This window comes from Xyrauchen texanus, chromosome 19 (genome assembly GCF_025860055.1).
Source record: "Xyrauchen texanus isolate HMW12.3.18 chromosome 19, RBS_HiC_50CHRs, whole genome shotgun sequence".
Classification (NCBI taxonomy): Eukaryota; Metazoa; Chordata; class Actinopteri; order Cypriniformes; family Catostomidae; genus Xyrauchen; species Xyrauchen texanus.
The window spans coordinates 17,536,449-17,548,323 of NC_068294.1; the positions used below are offsets into that span (position 1 = coordinate 17,536,449).

An 11,875-nucleotide genomic window follows, 5' to 3' on the forward strand; every position below is an offset into this window, starting at 1 on the left:
ACAACCTGTTTGCTTGGCCCACATACCGCAATGAATGACGGTCCTAGTGTGGACCAGGTCTGGATTCCAGACAAGGGCCACACATGGGCCATAACTGGGCCAAGTCTCAGCCAAGTTAATTACCCATAACTGGCCCAGAATTGGGCCAGATCAAAATGTAACATTGGAACCAAAACATAACCTTAAGTAAACCATATCAACACCAGTATTTAAGCAGAAAGGCCAGAACTGAGCCACACCGGAGACTGAAACACAGGTGAACTAAAACCTGGCAGCCACAATATGGGCCACAGATGGGCCATGACAGATCCACAATATGGGCCATGACAGATCCACAATATGGGCCACAGATGGGCCATGACAGATCCATATCTCAGCCACCTGTATGACCATAGCTGGCCCTATTCTGGTCTGGACCAGATGAGTTCCATGTCAGCCTCAACACCACCATAACCAAGCCACTTACACACCCCTCCCAGATGAATAGTCACAACAAGACAGTATTCTGAACAAATATTTATTTGTGTTAAACATCAAAGCATTGGCATCTGACATTTTTCAGTTGTACAAACAACTCCTATCTAAAATGGCACTCCTCTCTCAGTTCAGCAAAAAATAATAAAAACAAAAATAAAACAAGTGCAGTTTTTTTGAAATTTTTCATGATGTTTCACTTTAAATGTTACTTGATCATCCATGTTTCTGGTCATCAAGTTTCATTGCTTTGCCTAATGCTTGAACGTCCATGTTTCTGGTCACGAACAAGATTCACTAAACATATAACACTAGAACATGTTTCTAGTCATCAACAAGTTTCACTTCACAAAACACTCCGTCCACGCTTATGGCTAGGAACAAGTAGCACTCTTCAAATGACTCTGAAACAGTCATGATTCTGTCACTGAACAAGTTGAACTCTGGACTGAACATCCATGCCTAAAGCCTGTTAACCAGTCATATTGTCCTTATGCAATTTGTTCTTCATCCTTTCTTTTCGTCCACCATCTCTGTCTGGGGCCAGATACAGCCATTTTTTAATGGTGGAATCAATGTCTTTCTCTGTGGCATCAGATGTTAGACGGTTACGTCTCACAGCCGCTGAAAAACACAAGCACACATGGTGTATAATTAACTTATGCATCATCAGGTAATGTGGATATTGAATAAAATGCAATATTACAACAAAACCTGAACCCAGATTCAAATTCAAATTTATACTGTCTACTACAGGCGAAAGATCATTTAAGATCATGTTTATTTTTACTTTTTTTAATTCAGTGTATGTTTATGTTATGCAACCTTGAGCTTGTATCGAGGCATACATAAAATGTTCTCTTCCTCCTTCACTTTCTTAATCTCTAATATAGTGCATTCATGCTCAACCATGCTGGTTCCAGATTTGTTTTTTCATTCATGCTTTAAGCATTTAAGTAAAGCGAGAAAGAGAGAAAAAAAACTTTGTGAGGTCAGTCTCCACTTGATTTAAAGGAGTTTTTTAGAAAACTGGACAAAAAGACAAAAGGTACAAGACAGTGTAATTAAAGGCTTTATAAAAAGAACTGCAATCCCATGTATCACTACATAATCAAATTAAAAACAGCATGACAGTGTAGTTTTTCAAAAAGAATTCCACTTTCAAAATATTATTTAAAAAATAATAATTAAAAAAAAAAAAAAAAAAGCAAGCTGATGGCTTAGGTAGAACTGACTACAATCAATTAACAAACTAGCTCACATAAAGTCTGTCTTTGCAGGTTTACAAAATGGTGTTAAAATTTAATTTCCATTTTAGACTGGAATTTTTACTTCGGAACCTGACTGTTGCACTATGTACTTCATCTGCTCGCTCCTTTTCCTCTGCCCTCCTCTTCCCATTTCCTCTTTTTGTACTCCCATGCTCTCTTCTTCTAATCATCTTAAAACTTGAAAATCTATTAAAATAACTTTTTTATATTAAAAGTATAAATGACAATTTATATTTATATTTGCACTTCTACATTTTTTAGGATTTAATTTCATTTTTAGTCTAGCTCCATGTTCAATCTGACTCTAATTTCAAGTGATCATTTAATTTAGGCAATATTACTAATTAAAAACTGATCACAAAAATCAATTGTACGTTAATTTAGATATTTGATTATTCTGGAAATCCGATACACCTTCATATTCATATTCATTATTTGTTCATTAAGGACCTACCATTGCTCAGAAATTCACTCTGTGAACAGTGAACGCACAGACACAAATTTGCCAGTTCTGTAACTTACTCAGATGGTGATTATAATACTTTTTAAATACTCAACTACTCAATGCTCAATACTGTTTATTACTTATTGTCAACTTAATTTAAAGGTTGGATGTTCAATGTCAAAATTCAACATATATTACAGTATACGGATCTTCATAAGTATTGTTAGAAATTTTCCGGTTCCGATTATGGTTCCATTTAAATTAACTATTATAAAGTGCTACCACCAGACCCGGAGATCGGCTGAATGGATTTGAAAATGGTAAAACTCAACTTTTTAACTCTAGGGATTGGAAGTTGGAAAATTAGCCTATTTTAAAAAAAATTAGTGTTCCTTTAAGGATTGGTGAAGGGACAGATGAGCAAATGGTCTTTCTCCCAGATCTTCCCGTCAAGATTAGAAAGTTTATTGTTTTGTTGGATGCCATGCGTGTTGCCAGAGTTCCTGAGTTTTGGATTCACAAGGAATTGATTTCATAAGGAAATAGTTTCACTCCTTACATATTGGGAATAAATGGCAACTTACCAATCACAACATCTCGTATCTGTAGGCGTAGGAAGCTAATCTTTCCATTCAATCCCCTCATGTTAACTTTCCTCGCCAAGGAGTTGGTAAACAGACCATGCATGATTCTCCAAACAGACTCCTGCACGTTCGCCCCACCTTTAAGAGCCAGTGTGTTTACCTGAAATCATTTATGTAATTAGTTTTAAGCAGTGGTTTAATATTTTAGAACTTCAATAACTAAATACAAAGATTATTATAGATGAAATTGGTCAAAAAATTCTCTCTTAAAAAAAAAATAATAATAATAAAAAAAAAATATATATATATTGTGTGCACTTAAGAAACTTATTGTGTGCTCCCGAGAAACTGTTTAGGTGCTCACACATTACAATTTCTGGCTAATCTACTGTAAACCATTTCCTTTGTGCGTTGCCATTTTACTGTGGGAAAAAGGAGAGCAGAGATGCAAATTAATTAAGGAAGATGGCTTTCATTAAGGCCCCAATGTACTCATGGATACATTTTTGTTCGTTCAGTGTCAAAAAGAAGTTTGAAATGTGCGATCAGCGGTATCCACCTTATTTTTTAACTTAAAGGTGGGGTATGTGATTTGCAAAACAGCCGGCAGATTTTGAAAATACACAACTCAAAAGGTCCTACCTTCTTTCCCTGACCCTCCACCCACTCAACCCATTCGAAGAGGGGGAGGGGGGGGTATGGTACGACCGTTTGATTCATGCACTGACTGTCCAATGATTCTAGACGGTCTTGAAAATGATTGGCTGGAGTTTTTCGAGTCCTGCCCGTTCCACAGATGATTAAATTTTTTAATTTTCATTTCAGTGCTTCTAACTCAGTGGCTGTAAGTGGGTTAGGAATAGGATTTCAAGTTATTTTGAAAAAATGGTCAAAAAAAAATCACATACCCCACCTTTAAAACACTTTCATCTTATGCTGAAAACTTTGAACTGTTATAATCTTATTATTATGTCATTATCAATCACAAACACACTAGTTTGGAAAGAAAATATTTTTACCTTATACAGCAAGCTGGACCTTGAAACATGTTGCGTTTATGCATATATATATAGTCCTACATAATAGAAAGTTTAAAGGCCAGCAGTTTTACAGTATTAAAAATGAAAAACTGTGTCAGTGTTTCATTTCATCAGAAGTACAATTCTGTTAATCTGAAAGGTGAAAAAAAATACACCAAGAATTTAGATTTTTGGGTGAACTATCCCTTAAAGCTATTGAGAGAAAAATAAACTTATTTGGAAAATAAAAGCCAACCAACAAGGATTTAATGTTATAAAAAGAAATGCTCACATACCAATTGCTTATGGAGGTCAGGAGTACTCCGCAGATTATCCTCCATGTTCTGTAGAGAAGTGAGATCTTTGAGAGGCAACAAATTTCGATCTAGGCCTATCTCTGTCTCCTGACTTGATTGCATACACTGGAGGGTCTTAAAGATAATTCGCATTTGGTCCATAAGCATCTCCTGTTTTGTTAATATATTACGAAGAAGAACTAAGAGGAAAAAAAGAGAAAGACAGACAGATTAGTTTTTTTGTTGTCCAAATTGTACTTGCCACACACACACACCTATAGAAAACATAAAATGTCTACATTAAAACAAAATTTTATTTCAGAAACCGATAAGCAAAATTATTTACCAAAACACAATTGGTGTTGACATTATTTAATAAGTATAAAAACAACATTACACATGCATTCACATGGGACACAGCAAGCAGGGAGCACTACATAGCTATCAATTTTATAGAAGTGTTTTGTGCAGATAACTATGAGCATGCACAGATTAGGGATGGGGATTTTTGGCAATTTCGATCATCGATAGGTTTCAAAATCGATTAATCGAGTACTCATGGCGAGGGGCTTGTGCAGGGGAGGGGCAAGGCCGTAATGGAGATAATAAAAATCTGTTATGAAAATGAATGTTAAATATAAAAATATGACATGCAAACATGTCTATCAAACATGAACACATGATTATAACAGTTAGATTATGATGTAGCAATGTTATAAAAAAAGAAGCATCTAAAAAAGAATAGCTGCCTGAGGTAAAGCGGACTTTATGCTAATAAACTGAAACCCGTTCTATGACACTTCCTATGATATTAATCAGATAACTTGGATACATAGCATTGACGTTAACATTACAACTTATCTGTACAAAAGGATGCATATGCCAGTGAACTAAGTTATGCACTAGCGAGAGAGAGTGAGAGATGCAAGAGAGCAATATGACCGTCTCAAATAACTCAATCATTATCGGGCATTACACTTGAGCATGAAACTAAACATGTAATATGCAGCACATTCAGCATAATAAATGTTAATATCCCAACGCATCCTATATTAGATTTAGATGTAGCTAACCCAGACATCACTATGTGACTTCGAAGCCATGCATTGCTCTCTTCTCACGTCTATACTTTGAACCTCATGCTGTTGCAAGCTAAAAAATAAGAGCTCATGGTGCCGCCCAAAGTTGCTGTAACTAATCAGATTTTTTTTCCATGATTATCGTTTTCATGATCGATCATTGCTGTCACGGCTGAGTACTCGATCGCTGTTGCACATCTCTAGCACAGATTGCGGAAAATCGCTGGCCATGTGAATTAACCAAAATCAGACGATCCTGAGGCTAATCCCATGACACACTATTAGTGCATTCTCTGTGTGAAAAGGGCTAAACACTAATATACTCACACATTTGGTGACTGGATGTTTGCTTGATGTTCGTGGTCTGGTGTGGCTCAGGGAGCCTTGAAGGTTCGGAGTGCCTTTTTTTATGGATCTCTTTACTTTTGTGGGCTGGTCTTCTGACCTCAACGTTGGCATGGCTTAAAAGGGTCTCAGTGCTTGATTTACTTGATGTACAACTCTCAGAGAGAACATTCCAGCCTGAGGATAACATAGCAATGCTGTTCTGCTGACTTGAGTGGATCTCAGGAGTGCTGTGGCAATCTGCATACAAGTCAGGACTGTAGCAACTTGGGAGAAGATTGGGACTCTTTTGGCCATGTGGATGAAGGTGACGACTGCTTTGGCCATGTGGGCTAACATCAGGGCTTCTTTGGCCATGTGAATGAAGGTCAGGACTGCTTTGATCACGTGAACAAAAGTCAGCTCTGCCTTGGCCACTAAGGTGGAGGCTGTCTACTGCAGGAGAAATCTGTTCCCTAGAGATCACTGGAGCATTAGGCAACGCATACCTCCTGCAAAGTACAAAAATTCTTAGTCCTTTAACAGCTTTGATAAAATGCACTGTAATTTAAAAAGGCTGATGCTTCTTACTTTTTTTGGACTTTGTTCCTTTAATGCCTTTCATCTCATCATTGCGGTGGTCAGGAGTACCGTGGAAGAGCTTAGGGCAGTTTGGCTTTCCTGGGTCTAATTTGTTGGCATGTCTAGCAATTTTCGGAGCATCAGGTATAGAATACCTTCTGCTTAAAAGTACAAAATGTCTTAGTCATTTATCTGCTGTGATAAAACACATTATCATTATAAAAAGCAGAAGCTTCCTACCCTTTTCTTGATTTTGGTTCTTTCAGGTGCTCTTCCATCGCATTATCATCGTCGTCGTCGTCGTCGTCATCTTCTCCAGGGAAAAGAATGTTCTTGGGTCTAACATCACATTTATCAATTTCAAGATAGGCTTTTATTTGTAAATGTGGTGAAAAACAATAAACAAACAAACTAAAACCTTACATTCTTTTTCTTTGAAATGCAATTGGTGAGTCTCCTCCATCGGTCTGATCAATGTCTGTGTGATCAACAGCTAGAGGTAGTTTACGTCTAGCTTCCTTGTAGTCATCTGGAAAAACAGCATCACAAAAATTTAATTACAAAGTAAAACTGTGATTTTAACTATAACTTGTTACTTTTAACTTATTACTTATAACTATTCAATTTGAAGAAAGTGGTGGCAAAACAACTCACTTGACGTGAAAATAATTCTGGCCTTATGGGGCTTCCAGTCATCTCCAGGACTCTCCTGTGATTTCACAGCTTTGGTTATATCAATCTTATTTGGAGGCCACATGCAATCTCCATTATTAATCCAGACTGAAGGCACAACTTCAACCTCATTTGTCTTGTCAAACACAACAATGTGAAACATCTAAAGCGACAAGAATGACATTCCTCAGCCAACTATTATACACGTCTATTATACAACTATTATACATAATAGTATAATATTTCAGAGTTATTTCTCTTGATGCAGGAGTGGAACAACAACAAATCTGTTTCGGAATGGCAATCTCACATACTTCTGCAGCTTCTTTCCTGTCATGAAACACTTCACCTTTGTGGAGAGGTTGGAAACCACATAAATTCCCAACTCTTTGGAATCAATAGGATATTTAAAGAAGTGTTCCACCTCTTTATATTCATTGCCCACAAGATATACTGCACCTTTATCCTCAACAATGTTTTGGACTAAAACCAACTTATTGTCGATTCTGACACAAGAATCTCTCTCATTGAGCTTCACAACTACATCATCAATCGCAAGAACTTTAAATTGATGAGCTTGTTAGCAGAAGCACTCTGGTACTGGCCCATCCGTATGTTCTTTATCCAATTTTTTAATTGCCTCTTCTACATCACAACTGTAGTTGCTATTTTCTATCTCTGACAATCTACGCATCACCTGAGTCAAAGGATTGCATGGCCCTCGTACCAGTTTTTTGAGTTTTCCTAAGAAATTTTCAAAGGGAAATCCTGATATTAGATCTAGATTGCCATGGATTTTGACATCTTCACTGAGGTGCACCAGGCCATGAATATTGTAAACCAAAAATTCTTCACCATAAAGCTGGCCAAAGTGTTCAACAAATGAACGCAACAGAGTATTTGCAAAGTCATTCATCTCCATACAAAATTCTGGAGTTGCCAAAATGTACACAGCTACAGACAAAAGCATGAAGTTGTCATAGATTTGAGGCTGTAAAACACCATTCAGCACAACTGGACCAGTGTATAACAAAAATTGGCGTAGCTCTGTTGCTTTCCACCTACATCGATCTGCCAGTGCCCGAGGCCTTCGCGCAAACTCACTGGGAATGTAACTTCTCAGTGCAAGAAGTCTATCTGAAACCATGGAAGCTTGAATGGATGATATGCGACAGTGCAAGGGACCGATGGTGCTGATCCACAAGTCTAAAAGACGCCGCATTACACCCAGACAAACCAAGTGCATGTAATCGTGAGGGAAACAAGTGACCATGTCAATGCCAATGTCTGTAAGAGGTGACTGCTGAATGTGGTGTTCTTCATCAGTTGCTTGCCTAAAACTCTCATCAGTTCTGCGCTTTGCATTCACCTCAGGAAATGTCATTCGATTTGATTTCCAGACACCTGTTTGGTGACACTTGTCACATCCATGATATCCAGTGTGTGACTTCACACCTCTGATGAAGGCTCGGGCAGGGGTATCGCACATAACAGAAACAACATTCAAAAAGAACGTTTTCTGCTTGAACAGAAACCCATCCCTCAACATTTTTAGCTCGTGAACCAGATCATGAAGATAATCAGCCAAAGAATTTGGTTTTGAAGTACCACAAAAGAGTCCAATCAACACTGGTGCCTTAGTGTGACCTTGCAGCAAACCAAGAATCGGCCAAAACTGTGTACTAGTACTCTTGAAGAGTGGTAGTCCATCAAAATTCAACTGTATTTTGAAGACATGTTTGTCTGCCACAGTATGCCACACGTTATCAAGGATTTTCCTAACAGAATTCAGAATTCCACAATAATGGAACACACCACCAGCTATACTGCTAATGTTGTATCTTGTTTTTGTTTTCAGCAACGTTCTTCCATCCTTAGGCAGAGAGGAATGATGGACTTTGAGAATGGAAAGAAGTGCTGACAAAGCAATTAATGAAATTCCAAATTCAATTGCCCAATCTACTAGTGAACTCTGCAAATCTCTCTGACTACAAGGATCTCGAAGATCAGACTGGTCCTCAACATCTTCTTCAATATTCTGGTGGTCACTTTCTTCATCACTAATTTCCATGTCTGATTCCCCCGAAGAATCAACACAAACACTTAACTCCGAATCGTCCTCCACCTCCCCCTCCCTATGTTCCACATAGTCAGCCAATTCACTGACTAGTTTTAGTGCCCTTCTTCTGGAATTGCTCCTATCATTGTACTTCCATACCTTATCCATACCGTGACTTTACAGAAACCTTTTGTTCTTCCTCCTAAAAAAAAAAAAAAAAAAATACAGATTATTTTGTTTTTAATAGACTATAATAAAATACCAGAAAAAGATAAGCTTTTTTCAGCCTCTGCTTGCATTCTGAAAAAAAAAGTCTGTAGTTGTAATTGCGAAAGCAAACTAGCTTTAACAATGAAATGATTGATGATTAATTAAACCACTAATTAAAAACAATTAATCATCATTAAAACTCAATACATAGACTGTATTGATGATGCAATATACTGTATATTTCCGATGCCTAATTACAAATTGTTTAGTTAATTTAAAATACTTATTATTACTTATTACATTCAAAGTGAAGTAGAATAAAAAAACGAATACCCCTTTTTCGAGCATTTACTCAATTTCAACATGACAAATTCCAAAATATTGGTCAAACAATTTTATTTAAATTGTAAGTTAAAATTCTGGCCTATTTCTGTCCACAGGGCGTAATTCTATTAAAAACTAATTAAATCTAATACATTTTAGCACCACTAATTAACAAAAACAAGCCTAGACTTTTTTTATGGCTGCTCTTACTAATGATTTTAACACATTTTATTGGTGTTTTGTGGTACAATATCTGTGTTTTGGTGTTGTCCGCCACCAGAGTTTTCACATGTCGTGCCATATCTCAAACATTATTTATCACAAATTAATAAAAAAAATATACATATGAATTAAATGTTCCCTGAACTAATAAACTACATGCACAGGTTAAGCATATGCATTTTGTACTTTATTTTGCTTAATTTCTACCTGTCCCATGGTTTAGCTGTCATTACCAACACGCTCTGCATAAAGGCACTTTTTTTAACTGTTTTTTTCATCATCAAAAGTTTATTTGGTAGCCATGGTAACCTAATAGCATAGCGGAGCACATGGATTTCAAGCTGCAAGACTGATGCCTTGATGTCCAGAAAACTTACTTTTCTAAACTTACTTAAATATACTCTTTATTCTTTGTGTTGGTCATGTACACTTATTATGCGTCATACCATGTGTTGTATTTCTGTATTTTTAAACATTTTTGGATAATTGTTTATCACTTTAATAGTTAAAATGGTGTACATGCAGAAAGCTAGCTACACTTGCTTAGTCATCATCTTTGCTAGCAAGGCTAGTTTTTTGACAAAAATGTCATTACAGCACAGTCATTACCAGCACATTACAGCTTGTGCTAGTAATGACAGGTTGTGATGGTGATGACGGCAGATACATTAAACATACTGTTCTTTAAAGAATTTATGTTAAACTATGTGTTGATGTTTAAACCGATTACTAGCTGGTGTTTTTTTTTTTTTGTTGGTCTGAAGTCACTTAGGCTCTTAAAATACAATAGGTTATGATCAGTGATTTGTCATCACCGCAACAAACTGTCATTACCAGCAATGTCATCACCATCGCCATACATCACCATACATATTTTTGCCAATGAATTATGTATAAATTACAAAAACATCCTATAATTTGTTGGACAGTCTGAATTATCACTGTATTAAAAAAGTTTTGATGTATGGCATTCACTTAAAATAAGCTTATATTCCAAGACAGGGTAGACACTTAGATGACTATAATTCATCTTGCAAGTAAAAATCAACAATCCCATTGAGTTCAAGATAAAATAGATTCCATGTGAAACCACAAAATGTTTTAAAAGCACTGATTTATCATTTAAGTTTTATTTTTTACATATATATTCGATGATGTGATGGTAATGACACATTTACCTGACATAGTTAAAAAATGACAAAAAAAATCACTAATTCCCTTATGGTCTCAACCAAGCTCATAACGTTGTTCCTGACTTGAGAACTGATAATTTGATGTATACCAATTAGTCAAATTTGGGATTTTAATTTTCAAAATTGCAGCAACCCAATTTGGCCCTTGATCTGAGAAATGTCCATTATAGTTTTACAGAAATTTGTTCCAACCACAAATACCATAACATGCAACCCTAACTTGCATCATCTGCCAAAGATGATTACATTTGTGACATAAGACAATGACTGACTTTTTGGACATGTTAGTTTATTGTATTTAAAACACATAGATTAAAACTGCGTTTAAACTAAGTCATTGGCGTGCAAATTTTAATTAGAACAGTTTACTATAATTTCGATAGCATGTTCACACATCAATTAATCATTAAGTCCGTAAAATGACTTAAGTAAACTTCAATGATGTTTTCACTTACCAACTCTGCTGTCTTTTTCCCGGTTCAGTGCAAATTGACCGTTACTGAAGTCTGTGCAAGACTGCAGCGCCCGCCCACTTTTTCGACATACAGGTTCCGGAGTATTTTCATTCACCTTTTCTCTTTGTAGATTACTGCTTTAAAGCGTTATAAGCCATGAATTATAACAACCAGCTAAAACTTGAATCACAACGTGTACAATATTCGATCTGAAATAAAAAAGATTTGAAAATTTGTCAAAAATACAAAAGTACGAGACTATGTGCGTTAAATCCAACTGGGTAAATAAAACTACAATCCCATGAAGCACTGCAAATGATAATTGCGCCTTTTTGTAAATTTTTCTCTGATAGGTCAGCTTCGGGGAACACCGGGGGCCGCCATTGGCTAACAAGCCTTCAACTGCCATCTGAGGCGTTTAAAGACTCCATTTGTCCATTGATTATTTCTAAAGAAACACGACAATGTATAAAAGGCTCTATTACCTTGTATCTTACGTTTTGGCCCGTAGAAGAGGTTTTTGTAAAAATAGGCTAACGATTGCGTCATACACGCGACTCTGTGTTGCGCGTAAGAGAAATTACCGTATAGACAGAAGTAGAAGCTCGCGAACAATCGGGGGGACGTGGAGGCATAAAGTCGAAAGAGAAGCCCATAGAGAGTTGT

General features: G+C 36.5%; 1 protein-coding gene across 1 annotated transcript; it reads right to left on the reverse strand.

Moving 5' to 3' along the window:
• Positions 1-376: 376 nt before the first annotated feature.
• LOC127659784 (uncharacterized) lies at positions 377-11,294 on the reverse strand. Its single transcript, XM_052149740.1, has 10 exons — positions 11,210-11,294; positions 8,965-9,007; positions 6,729-6,909; positions 6,498-6,603; positions 6,315-6,413; positions 6,084-6,232; positions 5,496-6,038; positions 4,090-4,289; positions 2,775-2,934; positions 377-1,098 (listed from the first exon to the last, which is right to left on the reverse strand). Exons 2-10 carry the CDS (start codon positions 8,971-8,973, stop codon positions 947-949), a joined length of 1,599 nt encoding a protein of 532 aa, XP_052005700.1. The 5' UTR covers positions 8,974-9,007; positions 11,210-11,294; the 3' UTR covers positions 377-946.
• Between the last annotated feature and the right edge of the window lie 581 nt (positions 11,295-11,875).

Coding starts and splice junctions, on each gene's coding strand:
- LOC127659784 (XM_052149740.1), bottom strand. Junction 6,039..6,083: donor AGGAACAAAGTCCAAAAAAA/GTAAGAAGCATC, acceptor ATTTTATCAAAG/CTGTTAAAGGACTAAGAATT. Junction 4,290..5,495: donor AACATCCAGTCACCAAATGT/GTGAGTATATTA, acceptor TTTTCCTCTTAG/TTCTTCTTCGTAATATATTA.